Below are 21,451 nucleotides of genomic sequence, written 5' to 3'. Positions count from 1 at the left end.
CCCAGCTACTTGGAGAGGCTGAGGCAGGAGAATGGCGTGAACCCGGGAGCGGAGCTTGCAGTGAGCCGAGATTGCGCCACTGCACTCCAGCCTGGGTGACAAAGCAAGACTCCGTCTCAAAAAAAAAAAAAAAAAAAAAGTATATAAGGTTCAGGGACTGGCTTTCCTTAATTGATACTTTTTTTTCTGTTAAAGTCTCTGCCTTAATTCCCATTACTGGCAAAAGCTACGGTCTCCACCCATTCAGATGAGATTTAAGCATTACTTTCAATTGCTGTGTCCTTTGAGTTGTATGTCTCACAAGGTCCTCCCACATGTGTATTATGAGTGTGGCATATCCTAATTTCGGGAAAGGAATGAAATATAAGAAAATAGGGCAACAGTCAACATTTTGTCCTGTTCAAGCATGCACATGTTTTATTTAAGTATTCTCCAAAGGTCTATTTTTTTCCAGCATAATGCAGATATTATGCTATCCTTTGAAATAAGATATATGAATTTCAAACAAAATTGTCAAAAACAATGACCTTAGTTACTCCATATGGTACACAGAAATAATTACATTTCACTTACAATACAGATGCACTTAACACAGTCATCAATAGTCATTCACCACCAACACAGTATATTTTTAAATCACCTAAAACATCAAAAAGTTTTTTTCTTTTCCAAAAGCCTAATAAAATTAATAATTTTGGGTAAGTGACAAATCAAAAGAGGAGGCAGAATTGTCAGTTGAAATAACCTAACTGCATTTTCTTTTATGCAATATTAAGAACATGAAAATAGAACATCTTGTTGGGAATCAAAAGTCAGTAATTCTGATTATGGTTTCCTTAGTCTATTTTTTAGAAAGTTTTCAATAAATGCCATCAGATAAGTTTCACTAGACTTTGCTCTAGAAGCATAAACTGACATGAGGCAGGTGTTAATATAATTGTTAATATTTGACTGCTGGAAGATTAGTAACTTTTTAAAAGATGTACTAGGAATGAAGCCAGTTCTTCCCAAGAGATAGTTGAGTTTATCTTACTTTCACTCAGCAAATGTTTATTAAGATCTAATATGTGCATAGCACTGTTCTAGAAGCTATTCTAGAGATGGGAAGCAAGAATTTCTGACTTTACTTGAAAATGGTTGGATTAATCCCTTTTTATGATTAAATATGATAAGCATTTAAAAATCTCATCTCTAACAGAGGGATAATTATTAACTCTTTCCATGTACAGAAGCTAAGCTTTATTCCTTACAGTGGTGGCTTGGAATGAATAAAAACTTTGCATTTGACATTAAACTTTTTTACACTGTCATGTGCAGACATGTCTGCTGAAATATTTTAAGGGTGAAAAGTTGTAAAAACTTTTCACTTAAATGTACAGAGATCAACTTTGCATCATCAAACTCCTGTTCTCCTGATTTACTGGAGAAAATTGTACCTTGCAATACAATACACAGGAAACTTTCTGAGATAAATTTGTGCTGCCTTCCTGAATGGCGTAGAAAGAATGCTTTCATCAAATATTGCTAAATAAAGCACTCCAGTTTATCTCTACATTTCAATCCACATTAGTTATTCTCAAAATGTATTCAAGATCTAAAGCAAAATAAATAATACATCAAGTAAGATTCTGAGATGACTGATCCTGTGATATTAGTCCCAGTCAATTCTGTTCATAAAATACATGGTGATATATCCAGTATCTGGGCTTTTCCATAAACAACAAAGACGTTAGAGATAATTTATATAGGTCAACTCCTTTTTTTCTAGTTTTTGACAAGGGGATTGATGACAATCTACTTACAAGATAATTTTTTTTGGAAATACAAAAGTAGGAAAGTCACTTAAACTACAGTAAACATTAGTCTTGTTGTTGATGATAAACCCAATAGAGAGGTGCTATAGAAATACAAGAACAGATAATGCACTGTGTCACAGGAATACAGTGGACCAAAGAATATTACTGAAAAACATTTATGGCACAATAGTTTTGGATTAAAAAGTTACCTAAAACCTGGCCACACCAGAAGTTTTTCTACGAACGTGGCTCTTACCGTATCTATAAAGATCTGGAAAGCACAACAACAAAAAAATCCTGATTCCTGATACAACAGTTGTACAACGAATTATTGCAGTTGTAACAGTATCTAGGTGCAAAGTTAAACAATAATGAATACTGAACTATCTGAACACTTTAGATTTACTAATGAGCATCCCCATGAGAAATACTGCAGGTCTAAAAGGAGTTTATTTGCACAGCCCACCATGGAACATGAACACTCAGCTTGTTGTAAGTGCACAGAAATTACCCCTTTCTACAATTATAGTTTATCATGCCTATTCTGAAGACAACATAAGGAAACTGAGATCACTGCTTCAAAGAATTCTAGCATGCATTATGATGGTTTCCTTCAGTCAATACAAATATGTTGTGTGAGTTTTTTTCATATGTCATAATCTTCATCATAGCCAATGTTCATGGTTTTAACAGGAAAAAATTTTATCAAAATGTTTTCCATATGTTTTTTTTGTTTTGCATTCAACTGGAACATTATGTTCAAAGATTTATTTTATTTATTTTATTAAAAAAGAGTTCTGATCATAAGAAGCATCAATAGGCGGCATTTCATTGTGCTCATTCACAAAGTCAAAGGGCCACAGAATATTACTCTGTATAACAGGTCAAACTGTCTAGAAATGCCATTTGGTGGTTTTATTCACATCCTTAAGATTGGAAGCTTTTTTTTTGTTTCACTACCAACCTTCTTCCTTTGCTGCATTAATCTGCAGAATATTTATTGTTTCTTCTTTCTTCTACATTGAGATTCTTTTCACAGCCAGGGCTTGGATTCTCTTAGATCTTATTCCAATTGTCTTACAAAGCAGAAACTCTGACAATATTTCCTCCTGAGTACTCAGGAGATTCTGGCCTATCGTCTCCTTCTGGTGTGGTTACCGGAGGTGTTGGGATGCTTATTATTGCTGTAGTCACATAAGGTTGTTCACAGTTTAGTTTAACACACTCTTCCATTTTGGCATTTAAACTGGATCGGCTGATAGAAAAAAAAAATATTTAAGAAAGTAAGTTGTTTACTTAAAATTTTTTTTCATACAACTGAAGAATATGTGTTGTAATGCTTATAAAAATATTTTAATTGTCTAAGAAAAGTTATTATAATTAAAAATATCAAACACCAAATCTTAATCTATGTTAAAGATGAACATAGTCAGTAATTAACATTAAATAAATTTCTAAAAGACAGTTTGACTTGGTTCCATCAAATATTTATCAAACTAAATGTATTATTAAAAAAATGTAAGAAAGAGCATCAAGTAAGATTTGGACAGCCTGGGCTGAGCAAAGTAGTTTTATTTAAGACAGACCTCTGAGAGGTTTGAGAAACCACTATGAAAGAGCCATATCACATTGATTTCTTAATTCTTTTGACCACAGAATATTTTCATTTTCATGTCTTTTTGGGATATATAATGCCTTCAAATCTCTCAACTTAATGATCACATATTACAAAAATCAAAAAATTTATCTATTACTATCTAATACTTCAAGGTTTTCCCAAATGGTATTCTTGGATGAATTGTATACTCTATGTGGGGAAGGGGATAAAAGGTAAATGAGAGAGAAGGACATACACATAAGCTTGAAACTAATTATTTTATTTTCATGGAAAACATAATTAAGATGTTTATGTCCTAAGCTTTTCTTGCTAGATACTTTTCCATTGTCGACTTCATTTTATAAAGGATATAAGACTGCAAAGCTAAAATATCTTGAAGATAGAAGTCTTATGGCTCCTAATTTTAATTTTCTAGTCCCAGAGACATCCAATTTATGTAAATCAACGTCACCTGAATTCAGAATCTCATCCAGATTTCAACAAAGACTTTTGAATGCCAACAAAGAAGAGGACTGAATTTATAGACTCTCACTCCAACAATATATGCTGTTCAATTTGAAAATGGAATAAAATTATTTTGGCAGAAACTGATTTTTAATGACATGTATTGTTTAAATGTACAACTTTTTATTTTTACACATTTGTGGTAAAAACAGTGAATAAGGAAAAGCAAAGGAAAAATATTAATATGGAAGTTTTACTTAACTTGTTCATAAACTAAACAGAGGCAAACAATTTTAGTACTTCACTTATTTTTTGTATTATGTTGATTTTGTGTTTGATATGGTCAAAAATACCTTTCTGATCAGAATTATATATCGATAGAAATGATTTGTGTAGGCAAAGTTTCACTTTTACTGTTACAGAGAGTGTGTTTGTATATTTTTACGTGCTGTTAAATAATTTTTAGCCATGTTGATCTCAATTTCATTTGACTCTTTTAGTAGCGTCCACCATCATTTCAGGCTATTGAATATGTAAGAGTCTCCTGAGTATAAAAGTCCTTGCCCAAATAAGAAAAGGTTGTGGAGCAGAAGAGAGTAAAACACATTTGTGTGCACCCAATCATCTTTTCTTCTTTCGACTCTTTTAATACTGATATAACCACTACTTTTAACCCTTAATGAATATGCAAGTAGAACCATTTGCCTACTTGTTACACTACCATTTTTGTCTCTTCCTGAACCATAGGAGCTAGGGATTTAGATGCCACATAAGTGACAACATGAGTGCAGAAGACACACCCTGGGAACCAGCACAGGTGTGTAGACAACACAGATTAATCTCAGGTACCTGTTAGATAGAGGCGTTCTCTCCACACATCTGATCTGAATCGTGCTGAGTTCTTGTACACTACCTTGATGGCTTCCTGATACGTTGGCATTTGGGATGCGAAAAGTTTTTTTGTGTCGTCGTGAACAGCAGGTGCTGGTGACTCCTTGTTGTGAAGACAGTGAGGGACTGTGACTTGAAGGACGATTAACAGTTGCAACTTCCATGCAGCTTTCCTCAAAGACTTGTTCATCCACAAACTCATGATTCTGTTCCACAGTTGCAAGTAAATGAAGAAACAGAGAAGCACATTTTTAAAAATGAAATACATAGCTTTATTTTTAAAGCTCAAATATGCCCAAGTATAGTTAGACTTGATACAGTGGTTAAATAAAGCCATTTTCATAAAGATTGACATCAAAACCACTTCTTTTTGGCATTTATGTGGAAATAGCTCTGTGGTTAAACCTAGAGATTGACATCTGTAGGCTGATTTAGTGTCCCTTTATAGACTAACTTTATCTTGAAATATCATTTATTTATTTAAACATAAAATCTGGAAGGTATAAGCTAAGGAAAAAAAACCCTAAAAAATGCATATAGATAAAACCCACAGGGAAGTTCCCTGTGACTTTATTTTTTAAAAAGGTTGAAGTTACGGAAAAGAGATTATTTTAATAGGATGCCCCAAGTTAGATTGTCTGTTATATATTAGCAAATATTTTCACATGGGATTGAAAACATTTCTAAATTAGAAAATGAGACCCCTAAGACACTATCCATTTCTTTATATGTTCCTCTAAAAATGCCCAGTACAGAAAAATATGACTTATTAGTTACATAAGTAAAATATAATTGTCTGCTGAATGTGTCACTTTGTGTTCGACCCAGAAGGGATTAGCATTGAACTTTTGTGGCCTTTTTTGTAATCTTCATGATATATCACTGGCATCACTGGCTGTACTCATGATCTCTGTATGCATTTGGGGTTTTTCCGTCACTATTTCCTAACTTCCAGACCAGTAGCAAATAGTAATAGGCATCATTTCACATATATTTTATAGAAACAGGGTATCAATTTTGCTTTTAAAATGTTTAACAAAAAACCTCCTGAAATGCCTATGGAATAATTTCACCTCAGAAATATAACGGAAAACATTTTTGGTCTGAACTACTAGAGAATGACCTCAATTATTATTTTGTTTTTCTTTGCGTGGGTGGGGATAGTCTTATAATGGAAGGCTTTGCACATACCAAATTCCACTTAACCATCTCTCATCCTAAAATATTAGTGAAACAATTGAAGCAAGACACTGGCTAATAAGAAATAGATTATGTTTTAGCTACTCGTTTTGTCATTTCTTTGCTGAGACAAGCATTTTGAAATAAATGAAATTTAACATTCTACTCTTTAAAGTCTAGAGAATAATACAATCAGACAAGACAGAATTTCATGTTAAATATTAAATTTTAAAGAAAAAATGGTGCACAAAAGATTCACAATCTGTTTCCTTCTCTTACAATGCAGGGTTTCACATACCTAAGTTATAATGCATGAGATTCTAATTTATCTCATCAGTGATTAAAAGTGTAGGAGTCATTCTGTTATTAGTTACTACGTACTTTTATAGGTAGCACAATTTATATTAGTTGGTGTTAAGTGATTTTTGACTTTAAAAAAAAGCCCTCAAAAAAGGAAAATACAGGGAACAAAAAAGATAGGAATAAAAAATTTTATTTATTTATTTATTTATTTATTTATTTATTTATTTATTGAGACAGAGTCTGGCTCTTGTTGCCCAGGCTGGAGTGCAGTGACACTATCTTAGCTCACTGCACCCTCTGCCTCCCGGGTTCAAGCAATTCTCCTGCCTCAGCCTCCCGAGTAGCTGGGAATACAGGGTCCCGCCACCACGTCTGGCTAAATTTTCTGTATTTTTAGTAGAGACGAGGTTTCACCATGTTGGTCAGGCTGGCCTTGAACTCCTGACCTCAGCTGAACCACCCACCTTGGCCTCCCAAAGTGATGGGATTACAGGAGTGAGCCACTGTGCCCGGCCAACATTTTATTATTAATGTATCATTTAACTTTCAAATTTATCCTACCAGGTTATAGACCTGTGCATATCTTTATTTAAAAATGCAAGTATAATCATGTTACTACCTTCTTTAAAACACTTAAAGAATTTCCACGAACTAAAGATCAAAATTGTCCACATGCCTGCAAAGCCTAACATTATCTGGACACTGCCTTTCCCTTCACCTCCTCTTTTGCCATGCTACACTCTCTCCTTCTGACCACCCTCAAATCCTTTCACTTCCTCCTAGGCTGAGTTCTTTTCTTCTTCAGGTATTTATATCACCTGTTAGCCCCTTCATTGCTCTGCCTAGCTAACTCCTAGTCACCCTGCAGGTCTCCACTCAAGTTCCTCCGGGAAGCCTTGCCTGACCTGTCCCCTCATGGCTCTGCCCTCTTGACTCTCTTGACTGTGGCACCGTTGTTGCTTTCCATGTTCGCTGCTCTTTTCCAGTAACAGCCCTGTCTGGGGTTTTGTTTTATAAACGGAGGCTAAATGGCGGCAGAGGCCACACCTCATTTCATGGCGTTTCTTGGGTCTGGCTCGCTCTTGGGCACATAGTAGGCAAGTAGTAAATATTTGCTGAATGACTCTATTGGTAAATAAGTACATGCACAGGCAATACTTTGGAACTGAGAATACAAATCATGTGTCACCCGAGAGTGAGTGAGCTGACATGATCCAAATATGGTGAAGATTTTGTTCTTCTCTGTGATCATCATAGATTGTGGCTCCTATTTACAAACTGGTGAAGAAATTGGTAGATTTGCCAATGAGGAGGTCCAAATGAGAGCTTGTAAGTGGAGAAATACAGACTCGCTCCTTAGCACCCAAGGGCATACCAGTGATTACATGAGTCATTTTTCTAATGAGAATAGTTTCCATTATCTATCTCTATTCATTATGGTTGTGAATGAAACAAATGCTTATATTCCATTGTTCTCTGTTTTTTTGTTATTGCTATTGCTATTCTCTTGATCTAGATGCTAGGGACCCTCGAGCACCATTAATTTTTTTCTGTCTAATCAGCATTTTAAGAATCACAGAAAATGATATTGTGTAGGATTTACTATTGGAAGACCACTCTTCATCTGCATTAACCGACTTCTCAGACTAGAGTTAAGACAGCGGCTAAGAATAAAACATTCTAAATAAGTTTCAAAAATACTTTCCAAATTGAAATGTCATTACAGTCTTTCAAAGTAATTTCAAATATTGTGGGGTTTTGGTTTGTTTGTTTTTTAGCATGTTTTCCAGTAATGCAGACACTGAAATCACACTCGGAAGCATTAAGTATGCACAAAAGCAAATGGAATTACTGTCAGAGAGCAGGGGAAGGCAGTCATGCTGTCTCCTTACCGTGGTTTTTTCCAGGCAGTGAAGCAGGTGGTGGTGCTGGGTTTCAAAGCTGGAGCCGGATTTGCTAACAAAAGCCTGCTCATCCTCTGAGGACTGTTAACAAAGAGAAGACAGAAGAGCTTTCTATTTTATTTGCAAACAACTCGAACCTCGGCTACACATTTCCACAGAGAGATCTGCTCTATTAACTGGCAACGTTTTATTTTTTTTAACTAGAAAGGAACAAATGTGCAATTCCTGTTAAGTTGGATGATCGGCATTTACAATTTCATCAAATGAATGGTCTGGTCTTTTAGACATGCCTCCTTGAATTGAAATTTTAAATCTCTTTTACTCATTCAACTAGCAACTATGTTTGTAAGATGGGAATCTGTTATGTTTTGATGATCAAATTTAACCCAGTGCTTAGAAAATTTTGAAACCATGATCATGTGCACATAAATAAAAGCTATTTTGTAAGTAAAGATTGGAATCCTAAATATTAAAGAAAAATTCTGGGGTAAAAATAAATTTTCTCAAATTGTAGTTTATGCCATTTGATCTTCCTAATGCTGAATGGTATTCCCTCTTTGTTATGAAGTAAAACAAGATATCATGTTAGCCACCTACCCCAACCCCTGACCCAAATGAACGTTAAGGAAGATAAATTTGAAATAAAAAAGAATTAGGCATTTGAATTATTAAGCATTTTCTTTACCTTTACCTAATAAGAGACAGTGTAGAAATATTGCCCAATGATGAATAGGCATCATGATTCACTGGCAGTATTTCATAGTGCAGTTTCTAACCTTCTACATCCAACAGGGATGTATAGGGTGAAGTTATAAAAAAAAAACAAAAAAAACTTTTGTTGTTTAGATAGCCATTGTCATAATTAGCCATAATAAAATTATATGGAAGTAGAACTAAATCAATATTAAACCAAGAAGCTGAACATTAAAAAAAGAGATGTGCCTGATTGTACCTGCAGCTGATTACTGAGTAAACCATTCCGCTTGCTCTGCATGTAAGCATTTGCGCTTCCACTTTTGGCTGCCCGGATCCTGGCCAGTCTAGCTTTCTATAGGAGAAGAAAAATACATATCTCATTAACATTTATAAATTATTTCCTTAAAACAGTGAATGAACTCTTGTATAATCCTATTGTCAGCCTACATATTTTTAAAAGTAAGCCAGCTTTTCAAATGCAACTATTGAAAATTACTTCTCTACCTTTTTAAGTGCTTTATTTCAGTTAATATTTATCAGTAAAATCAATGAACTACCTTGGAGCTGGCTTATGCCTTTAAAAATTATAATTAAGTCTTTATGGTAAGATCAAGTTATCTCATTATTGTTTCTTTCAATTCTGTCAAAATAAAAATAGCTGTATTACTTTACTTATATTTTCATTTATCCCGATCTGAGTAACTTAATGAAATGAAGACCGGTAGCTCAGGAAACCAGCTGCCAACTCCTTTTCGTTTAAACTAATGTCCTTAAAAAAATTAGTAACTAAATATCAAGAACTGATTGCCTTCCTTCCTTCCTTTTTTTTTAAGAACCATTATTCATCTATATCTGCATCCTCCAATATAAAATTATATTTTTGCAATTATCCTTTAAATTAGCCAAGGTAGATCCCATGCCAAACAACATGGGTTCTCTCTCTAAACAAACAAACAAACAAAAACAACTCTGAATTTATCTACTTTGTCTACCGGCACAGGCCCACACAACCGTGTGTGCATCTGATTTGTATTTCACTCTTGAACTGGCTGAAATGAAGAACATAGTAAGCCTATCCAGAGAGATTTAAAGATCGTTTTTCATTTTTAAAGCATTTTGTGTGTGTGCATCTGTAGAGAATATCCTTTAATGTAGAGAGTTTAGGTGGCCAGTTCAATTGTTCCTTTAAGTTACAGTGAGATCCCTAAAGTTTAAGTACTAAGGATCTGGCTGTGTAGCCAGGTTTCTGATATTCCATTCTACTTTCTAACTGCTGTTGTTGATGTGCATTTAGACCGTCATGGAAAAAGTCTCATTTTCCCTTCCTTGAGAGCACTATTTTGGTGACCATTCTATTTGTATTACATGTAGCTAGCAAGTGTATGTAAAACAGAGACTGGGATGGCTTAGATAAGTTTCCTGTAAGCTTATCTCACAAAACTTCTCCTTTTTCCCTTCTAAACAACCTAGAAAAATACTATCTTTAGTCTCAAGTCCTGGAACTCTCTTTCTAATAAAAATTTTTAAATTATCTACATTTTTTAAATGAAAAATAAATATATACATATGACAAAATTGTTAATACTACAGAAGTGCATGCAAACAATTGTCTCTGACCTTGGAGCCATCCCACTCCTAGGCTTCAGAATCAATCACTGGTAATATTTCTAGAGAATCCTGTGAGAAATTTTCTAAGCATAAAAGAGCAAGTAGATTACTTAGCAATCTTTTCACTTGCTAAGAAAAATGTATATACACATACATTTTTACTCCAGAGAATACTCCTCACACTCTTCTGCATTTAGTTGTGTTTTTTAATTACATCTTGGAACTCCTTCCATATATACATGTAAAGATCCACCTCATTTTTTTTTTTTTTTTGAGACGGAGTCTCACTCTGTCACCCAGGCTGGAGTGCAGTGGCATAATCTCGGCTCACTGCAAGCTCCGCCTCCCGGGTTCACACCATTCTCCTGCCTCAGCCTCTCCGAGTAGCTGGGACTATAGGCGCCCGCCACCACGCCCGGCTAATTTTTTTGTATTTTTAGTAGAGACGGGGTTTCCCCAGGGTTTCGATCTCTTGACCTCGTGATCCGCCCGCCTCGGCCTCCCAAAGTGCTGGGATTACAAGCGTGAGCCACCGTGCCCGGCCTCCACCTCATTTTTTTATGAATGTATAATACACCATGGTATAAACAAATAATTATTTACTTACCAGGCCAACTGCCAATTAATTTTTAAAGCATCTTTGGCAACTATAAGCAAGGCTGCCTGTTTTGAATATGATGATGAGCTTATCTACAAGACATATTTCTGAAAGCAAAATTATTCCTGGACCAAAGGGAGTGCGTGTGTGTGTGTGTGTGTGTGTGTGTTTCTTTTGTTAAGTCTTACCAAATTTCCCTTCAAAGTTATTGTACCAAGATGCCTTTCACACATATCATTTAAGAGTAGCACTGAGATGTCGGAAGCTCTCAAAATCGCATTAAGATATCAGCTGTCTTTAACTCCACCCCTCCTCCCTTCCTTCCTAAATTTATTCTTCCTGTGTGCTAATCCCAGGTTAAAATAATATACTTTGTACAAAGCCCATATTTATAAATGATGAGAAAATTAGACAAATTTCATTCTTTGTTGGAAACATAATGTTTAGATCACTCAAAGTACTGACACAATAGTAGAGAATGAAATTAGAAGGTAGAAAAATTTTAACTTCAAAAGCTGGGCTGCAGTTTCAGGATTTCAGACCAGACTCAGTGAAACAGTAGCAAGTGACAAGGACATTTGGAAACGACTCAGAATTAGCTTAATAATTCAGAAATAAGCAATTTACATATTGGTTTCCAAAAAGGGATTATTGTTGAAATTTCAGTCTTAAAGTTGCTTTAGTATCCTGGAACATTCATTGCCTTTCTACTCCCGATTCCCAACTCCTCCCTTCCTCCTTTCATTCTGTAAGTATTCAGCAGCAGCATTGGGTAAAACTGTTTTATTAGGAAAACATATACATTAACCAAAAATACTGTCCAGCAAGATAAAATGACATATATTTCTCATCATACAATGGAAAGCCTATATATGGTGGCAAACACTACTGCAGAAGTAGTTCTAAGCTTAGGGAAAAAGAAGAAGTTGCTTTAGAGACAGACTATCCATTTTTGCTAAGTCATGCAGCATGTTAGAAAAAGAACTTCCCATCTCAGTTTCAATCATGGCTTTTCTTTGACCCGGCTACAATTCCATAGGAGTTAATTGGTTTAATTGGTCTTGTGGAGCACCACAACAAATGCCTGTTGAATGCTAGCCTTTATGACTTGTGATTACCTCTTTGGTTCCAGCAGGTAATTGAGGGAAATTATTTTACAAAGATATTTTAGGAAATCATTTTACTTCTGACCCACTCAGTGTGACAATCTTGGCAGCGCCGATTATGTAATTGGGAGGTTAAAAGAAAGCCATCTGCTGGTGAAAAGAAATGTATTCCTTTCAGTCTCTTACCCCCGACCCTTTTAGGACATACAACTTCTGGCATGGCAAAGTACCAGCAAATAATATGGAAGTTAGAGAAAACTTTCAGTAAGTACTTTATCTTAGCTGTATGAAAAGTGGGAGACTTCTGAAATTTTAATTAAAGCAAGGTTTACATTTTCAGTGTAAAAAAAGCTTTATAGTTATTTTCAAACAATTTATTTGCCTTAAATGGTGATAGTGTTTGGAAAAAAGTTGTCTGTCTCATAAACATATTCTTACTATGCATCCCGATTATTCATAGCTGCAGTTTTTGTCTAATCATCTAATCTTAGCAGGATTTCTCAAAATTGGTTCCAAGGAGTTCGTAAGTGTAGTAAGTACAATCTAAATCAAACAGATGAAGCAAATGACTGGTTCTGTGGTCAAGAAAAGGCTGGGAAATGCTGAGGTGTTAAACAGGTTTCTTTGCTCTTGGGTTCCTCACACCATATGACATTGTGGATGATCACTGTGAGAACAGGGATATATAATCTGCAAATTTCCTCAAACCAATTTGACATAGAAATCTTGTATTGTGAAGTACTCACAGGCTAGAATGCAGAGGAACACAATGGGTTTTATCAAGTAGATTGTTTTTTGATTATGCCAAGTGACATCAACTTTACAGTGTATGTTGTGGAACAGAGGGTGGAAGTCAATCTGAAAAGGATCCATAAGCCAAACACCACTGGGACATTGATTTCCTTAAATGGTCATACCTCATTGATTTCCTTAAATGAGGTATGAAGTAGATTAAAGGAAGTTATTGGGCCATCTTGTTAACAAATCACAAAATGTTTTGAAAAATAAGGTATCCTAGGCAGCCTTAAAGGTGAGGTAAAGAAGGTGTTTCTCTTTGGTAATTCCTTATTCCTCAAATACCTGCCTCCACACTCCCTGTAACATGCATTCTGGAAATTTTGCTTACAGTTGTTTCTCTCATTTAGGGGTTAGTAAAATGCCTCAGTTGGAGGTAGCATAGTAAACTTTATCACCTTTTAGACGTTTAAGGCATTCATTGGAATCTTTTCACTTGCTAAGAAAAATAACTGTGCTAGAAATGAGACAAGTTAGTACCAAACTACAATAAAAAGAGAAGAAAGATGTCAGTGGCAGACAGTGCAATATTCCTAGGTCCAGAACTTGGTTAATCCTGGAGGTGGCAGGGCTAAGCAGAAACAGGGCTGGGATTTGGGTCAGTGGAAGAGGCTAAGCAACAAGAGGTCTACTAGAGGATTCCATGCTGGAATCGGTGAGAACTGAAAGAGGATATAGGAGGGCATCTGAGACCAAATTCTTAGGTGGAATTAGAAGCTGGGTAATTTTGTTTTTAATAGTAGATAACCTAAGAGATTATTCTCAGGTTCTAGCAAGTAGTTATTTCTTGCTTTTTCATTATTCTACTTAAAAAAATATTTGATTTGGACATTGCTGAATGTACTAGGCAGTGGTTCTCAAAATGTGGTCTCCCAAACAGCAATATCAGCATCATCTGGGAATTTATTAGCAAAATCTCAGGTTCTAACCCAAAACTACAGAGTCTGATGTTTTGGGAGTAGGGCTCAACAATCTGTTTTTTTTTTGTGTGTGTGTGGAAGCTTTCCAGATGATTCTAATGAATCTAAAGTTTGAAAACCACCCTAGCAGGGTGTGATAAATGGCAGACTACCTATGGGTAGTAACTTTATAAGTCAATGTGAAATTTAAAAATATTACACTATACGTTGGCTCATTGATTCTAAACTTCTCACTGCATTTAGAATTATCTATAGGAATATCCTAAAATATTCATAGTTCAAATAGTACTAGAATTTTTTTGCCTTGGACTTCAATCACTAGGTTTGTGAGCATGAGCGAGTTATCTGTAAAATGGAAATAGTATACTTCCTTTGCAAGTTGGTTGTGAATATTACAAAAAAACAGATATAAAACACCTGGGACATTCTAGAAACTAGTGAGGGTTTTTGTTGTTGCAATTAGTATTATTAAATTATAACTATAATTACTATGATTATTATATGATAATTACTCACAGGTTAGCCTGTGAGTATGCAGATGATTAGGTGATGTGATCCATATATTAAAAGAGCTGCTTCAAAATGTCAACCTGCCACTTGTCGTTGCATTAATCTAGCTTTATTTTGGCTAATACAGTCTACTCAGTAAATACTTACAGAATAACTATGAGAATCAATAAATCTATTAAAATATAATTACCAATGGTGGGAGTAGAGGAGAGGTGTCACGGTTTAGGCCTACACCCACCAGCATGTCAGTATTTAGTTAAGACTTTATCAACGATTGATAGAAATGGGGTAAACGATGTATTCCCTGTAAATGGCAGGAGTGGGTAGCAAAAGTAGGAAGAGTACTTGCAAATGGAAGAACCTAGAAGAAGGAAAGTATTTCTGATGGTGATGATAGGAATTTTCTAAAATTAATATTGTGTCTATTTCATGTTTTTGCTTGGTTTTGGTGGGGCAATTGAATGAAACACCAAAAATATGCTCTAAAAAACCATTTTGTAATATTACTTTTATTAGTCAGTTGGGACTGATGTTTTTACTGAATTGAATGCTTGCTTGACTGAATTAGCTGGTCATTTTTGCATAACTTTAATATTTGGCATATAGCCCAGTCCCAGATAAATAAACTGTCTTAGCCTAATGGGCGTTTGTTCTGCTTTTTTTTTTCCCCCAATCTCTTGGGAAGGAAAATAGAAAATATCCCTTGGTAACTTATTTAGTTCATATCCACTGTTCTTTGTTAGAAGATTATGTTCAGTTTATTGGTCTCAGTCCGCATACTGGACATATTATACTTGGTTATTATATTTGACTTCATTAATCCAATTTTTTCGTAGTAAAACTCTGTAAAATTCATTGCATTATGGCAGAAACTAAAAATATAGCAAATATTTTAAAGATACCAAAAAGCACTCATAAAATATACTTTTCAATTAGTGTACTTTTAGAATGTCACATTTTTTACTTTTGATTTCTAAATGTATTTTAGTATTTAATATTTAGTAGACCAAAAGGCTTCTAAAATATTCTAAGGTTTTCTTTATTGATTTCTTTGTTGCAGATGACAAACTCCGAAGAAATACAGGTGTTTGGGAAATTGGTTTATCAGAAATTTAGATTTGTGCTTTCCACAGTTTTTGTACAGTTGTCTCTTATACTAAAGGAGAAATTTCTAGAATGGAGAAAGATGGGTGGTTGAAAATTACACTTTTGGTAGGATCCTGTTATTTTAGACAACGCGCATTTGTACTCAGTAGAGGGACTGTACTGTATGGGCAGCGTCACGATTGTGGTGCTTGAAGGTCCCCGGTGGTGGGGTCAGTTGTGGCTGAAATCCCTTTACCTCTGCTTGCCAAGGGTATGTATTCCCTACATAAGACTACAACTGTCCAGAGGGTGCCTTTTTCTACTCGCCCCTATTCATTAGATGATCAGTTCTCTATATCCACGTTGACTGGACTATTTCTAACTCTTCTCTGTAATAATTAAAGGCTAGGTAGGCATTTGTCCAAAAATGAAGGGTTCCATAAAGCAAGTAACTACAGGGCTTGAAAAAGTGATTCTTTGCCAAAGGAAGAAGATCTTTGACGGTGGGCACAAATTAGTTCTCTGGACAAATATGCTGTGTGGCCACACTGATTAACTAGAACTTTCCAAAGACTTTATGAGATTGTATACTTTACTTAAGAGGCTGACATTGTTCATATGCGTGCTTAAGATCCCGTTCTGGAATTACCTACAAAGCCAGTGAATAACTACTCCAAAGTCTCTCATGATATTTTGCAGTTATAACACATCACCCAGGTTGTGCATCCACTTTAGTCATGATTATGAATGGTTTTGGATATTTTTTAAAAAATGAGTCTATCCTTAAAGGACAAAAATATAATGACCATGAAGAACACTGGAAATACAGTGCCATAAGCCCAAAGGAAACTACAAAAGAGATTTCCAAGATTATTTCTAAGCAACAAGGGTCCTGCCTCTCAAGGTGACTATTTTGACAAAGACTGGGGAAGGGAAGTATACTAACATTTACATGGCTTTTCTGAGAGGCACCTTATCATAGTGTTTGTGTATACGAACCTGGGAGCCAGACTGGCTTGGAAGGAATGGTGGATCTCTAACTTAACAGGTATGTGACCTTACAGTTGCTTAATTTGGGGGGTACTTGAGGATTCCCATCTATAAAATGAGGCTAATAATGGTAACTAACGCTAGAGTTTTTGTGAAGGTTGTATGTGTTGACTCAAGTTTAGCCTAAAGTTGCCTCCTTACATATTTTAAATTTAGCCTAAAGGTTTCTCTATGCATAGTGAACTGTAACTCATATGGAGCAGTAAACAGACTGTAACCCACTCTTGTGCCAACCACTGAGTTTTGGCCAATCAAAGGGGGCCAACTGTTCAAACTGTGTTCAAATAAGGCAAACGCTGAGCTATAATCAGTACAACTGTTTCTGTACCTCACTTTTGTTTTCTGTATGTCACTTTCCTTTTACTGCCTGTAAATCTTTTTCTACCATGTGGCTGTGCTGGAGTTTCTGAGCTTACTCTGGCTTGAAAGGCTGCCCAATTCATGAATTGTTCTTTGCTCAATTAAACATTTCAATTTAATTTGGCTAAGGTTTGTCTTTTAACATATGAATTCTTTTGTGAAAAACATTAGGCTAATGTCTGACACATTTAAACCATCAGTAAACATTAAATATTGATAATATGATGTGTTTATAAATTTACATATACTTGTATATAATCTTAATCTTCTTATTTATTATTTTCCCCATTTTATAGTTGAGTGCACACTATGCTTATTCTTAGAGGGATTAATTACCTGGCATGAAGTTCAAACAAACAGTAAGCTGCTGGGACGAGAATAAAATTCAGCTACAGATGATCATATTACTTCCTGTGTCAACTATGTAAAATATCTGAGACACATTTTGGTGCCCTTTAATAACCCTCATCTACTGGAACCAGCTTGACCCTTGATAGATAGAGACTCCATGAATCAGATCTAGAAATCTGATTTTAATAAAATTTGCCAAGAATCTGTTTCTTATTTTGCTACTGTCATTAGTGCTGTTCCTCAAATATTTCTTATTTTCTGCTTCTGGCCCCATAGCAGAATTGTATTTTCCTGCCCACTTCGAAATTAGACATTGCTGTGTGATTTGCTTTGGTTAATGCAATAGACAAGAAAGTGACTCAAACCACTTCCAGGAGGGGCATTAGGAAGCAGTGTGTGATTCATCATGCCCTTTACTCCTGCTGGAGTGACTGCAGAAGTACACTGTCAAGATGAACTCTCTATTCTCTGGACAAGTAATGGACTTGTAGCTTGATTCAGAAATATTGCTTATTGTTTTAAGTCACTGAGATGTTACGTTTCTTTTTAGTGTAGAATAACCTACTTGGTCCTGATTGATGCAACTACTGACCAATCCAGAGCACTGAATAACCATTAAGAAATTTTAAAGCTCATTATAAAAAGTAGGAAATGTTAAACCATGGTTGCACAGAGTTGAATACGCACCTTTTGTGCCCTTCGTTTGTCTGCTCGTTGATTCTGGTGGTAGATGCGACTGAAGTTGGATACAATCACTGGAACGGGTAGAGCAATGACCAAGACCCCACTCAGCGAACAGATAGAACCAAAAATCTTCCCTGCTATGGTTTTTGGCACCATGTCACCATACCTGGGTTAAATAAAAAAATATATATATTGTTTTAAGTCACAGAAAGACATTTCTACCTGAAACTAAGAATTTTTTCCTTTAAGTGAAATGATTTTTTGGACATATCTATTTCTGCTTCGTGACTATAATATACATGGCTTCAGACTTTAATGTCAGAAATTATAACTATCTGAATATAAAAATTACCTTTCAAACTTGTAGAAAGTGATTCTAACGTTTAGGAATCTTTTTGACTGGAAAATATTTTAAGTCAGATGATATAATGAGAGCTCTTCAATTTTTCCTTTATACGCTGTGACACAGTTCTTTACATTTATTTAGTACTCAATAATTCTATGCTGAAATTTATAGTCTGGATAACACAATTTTCCACTTAGTTTTTTCAACATTCAATTGATTATGAAATTTAAGTAGAAAAAGTAGCACATCACATTCCTTTCACCAGATGTCATTATTTTAAAAATAAACTTTTCAAGGTCCCCATTAACCTTCACTTGTGAAATCTAATGGCCATTTCTCCATAAAAATCTAACTCAATCTCTCATTTGTAGCTTATTAGTTGACTATCCTCTCCCTGAAAGACTCCTTTTATTCTTGGCTTTAGTATTAGAAAATATTCTTATTTTCCCTCCTACCTCATTGGCTACCATTTCTCCATCTTTTTTTCTGCCTCCTTTCCCCTTACCTGATTTCTAAACCTTAGAGTACTTTAGGTCTCAGTCTTCAGTCCTCTTATCTTCTCCATATAAACCCACTTCCTATGTGACTTTGTCCAGTCTCATAGCTTAAAACTATCTCTATGCAGCTGATGCTTTTGATTTATATTGACAGCCATGATGTCTCTCCTGAAAATCAGATTCATATCTTGAGTGGTCTGGTCTGATTATTTCTACCCTTGGATGCCTAAGAGCTCATTAAAATTTAAATTAACCAAAATGGAACTGTTATTTCCCTAGCTTCCTCTTCCTCTCTCAAATCTTTTCCTCCCACAATTCTGCCACCTATAATTAAACAGAACCAGCACCATGCAGTTGTTCATACCAAAATTGGAAGAGCCATCGCCCTAATTGCCACTATCAACATTTCATCTCTTAGCTGGTCTTGTTGTCTCTGGGCAAACCAAATTGTATCCCATTCAAGTCTCTTTATGACAATAAACCAAACCATGGTCATTTCTTGCCAGAGCCATAGATATAGCTTCTTACCTGACTCTGTTTTCTACATTTACCACTTTACAATTCATGCCGACATAGCAGCCAGAACTTTGGTTTTAAAAATGGAGATTAGACTACTGCTATGTTGCTTAAACCCTGAAATGGACTTGAAACTGAAATAAATCCAAACTCCTCAGTTTTTCCTCCAAGGGCCTACCTCATTTAGTTCCTGCCTGTATTTTACACCACCTTGCACGAAGCTCACTGGCCTCTGGCCACACTGGCCATCTGGCCTTCTGTTTTGTGTGCAGCCCCCAGATGGTGATTATTCAGGGTGCCATTTAAATGTCTCCATCCGAGTGATTTTCTGGCCACCTAATTCACAGTAGTCTTATTCTCTTCCCTAATCATTCTCTATAACATTTCCTCATTTGATTATCTTCAGAGTACTTATTAACAAGTAACATTTTCTTATTTATTGATTTATTTTTTCACTCCTCATCCACCCTACTGACATTAGAATGTAAACTTGCTAAAGCAGGAGCTGTTCTACTTTGTGTTTCATGAGCATAAGGCCAGCTCCTACTACGTATTAGTTGAATGAATACATTTTCTCTTCTTTACTGATGGAGACTTTGTCTAAGAGTGCATTCCTGGGGCGGGTGACAAGGAGGAGTTCTTTCCATCTTACTATTGCAAAAGTTACCCAGCTGTGTCTGAGCTCCAACTACTCCATGCTCACTCTGGGGCTTTGGAGAGCTCAATGCTCAGAGAGTGTAGTCCTGAGAGACAGGGCTCAAAGGAACTCACATACTAGAATCCATACTCCAGGGAGTTTAGGAGGACTTGGGGTTATATTGTATCTTGAGAGGTAGCCTAGGCAATAGTCACTCTAACATTGTTTTGTGGGAAAACATATGTGTGTCAATATGGAGATGGAGAGGAATTGGCTGAAGAAAAACTGTTGACAGAGACAGAAGGTGATACTATCCAGTGCCACATTTAGTGACCCTATTCTGAGCTCTGGTCCTTTGCTTTGAAGATCCAGATACTCATTCCTGTTGGTGTTTGTGGGCGATCAGTAGTTGAGCTAATTTAACACAGCTGAAGTTCCCACAAGGCTTTGGCACCAGAATAACAGTATTAATTTATAGTACAAAAATAATAACCTAAGAACCAGAATGCTGTGTTCATATAAAACATGATCTCCTTCTATCTGGGAAGCTAAATTATAATCTAAAGGTTATGTTAGTGAAGAAAGAGTGAAAGCTAAAGGAATTTAGAAGATGATTTTTAAAAGTCTTGGGGATATTCTTACTGTAGAGGTATGTCAGTGGGATTGGAAGGTCAACTCCTTTTTATACAATTCTGTGTACATATGAGCCAAATTATGTATCTGGCACAGTTCACATTGAATGTCCGGTCATATTTTATACACAATGTTTCTCCCCTTAGCATTTATTATGCAGTAGGCCCCAGAGAAGGCACACACACAGACACACTCACACACATGCACGCGCACGCACACACACACACACGGCTTTTAAAAAAGGGATTTGATTTTTAATAAAAACTCAATTATTTATAATGGCTAAAGAATACAAGGACTGAGTCCATATAATTAAAGTAAGCCTTTTAAAATATAAATATATAAACTAGCTAAGTGAATTCATCATATAGTTTCTCTTGCCCTTGAAAGATTTTTAAAAATCATTATTTATTATTTCCTTTTTGTATTCTAGGTTCACTATGTCATAGGATAGGCAAGCTCAGCATACTTGCAATTATTAGAGAAAATTACGAAAAGTAAGGAGATACACCAATTTGTTGAAAGGCAGCAAATTCACAGTCTAGATTCATAAGGGAAAAGAGGTTGCAGATACATAAGAGAAGCTTCATGTCATAAAGCTATGCTAATCTACATCAAATAAAATATTTATTTTTTAGCTCTACCATCTTTGTTTTATAATTCAACATTCCTTCACAACTGAGAAAGCACAGGTGAGTATTTGCAAGGACTGGGCAGGACTACAATGATTATGGTGAGAAGAGGAAGGGGGCACAAAGTGTTCATCAATGGGTACATCTTCTCTATGTTTATACTCTTGGGTAGAGACACAGAGTTTCCCCACGTTATAGCCAGTTAGGATGGTCTCCAAGGCTCTGCTGTTGTGAGGGAAAGCAGAGGAGATGGTAAGAGAATACAAGGAAGTAGAACAGGCAGGGGTGCTA

At 35.7% G+C, this 21,451-nt stretch overlaps 1 protein-coding gene across 1 annotated transcript in view; it reads right to left on the bottom strand.

Annotated features, from left to right (window-relative positions):
- Positions 1–389: 389 nt before the first annotated feature.
- The window catches only part of KCND2 (potassium voltage-gated channel subfamily D member 2), a 482,600-nt gene continuing 461,538 nt past the window's right edge, over positions 390–21,451 (bottom strand). Inside the window, exons 2-6 of the mRNA XM_003261245.3 lie at positions 17,903–18,065; positions 9,088–9,183; positions 8,124–8,216; positions 4,708–4,955; positions 390–3,051 (exon numbers count right to left, since the gene is read on the bottom strand). Coding sequence (XP_003261293.1) covers positions 2,874–3,051; positions 4,708–4,955; positions 8,124–8,216; positions 9,088–9,183; positions 17,903–18,065 — 778 coding nt within the window. The 3' untranslated portion in view covers positions 390–2,873. The remainder of the gene's footprint in view (positions 3,052–4,707; positions 4,956–8,123; positions 8,217–9,087; positions 9,184–17,902; positions 18,066–21,451) is intronic.

Source organism: Nomascus leucogenys, chromosome 13 (genome assembly GCF_006542625.1).
Source record: "Nomascus leucogenys isolate Asia chromosome 13, Asia_NLE_v1, whole genome shotgun sequence".
NCBI lineage: Eukaryota > Metazoa > Chordata > Mammalia > Primates > Hylobatidae > Nomascus > Nomascus leucogenys.
The sequence above is the reverse complement of the archived record's forward strand: the minus strand, read 5'-3'. Positions and strand labels throughout refer to the sequence as shown.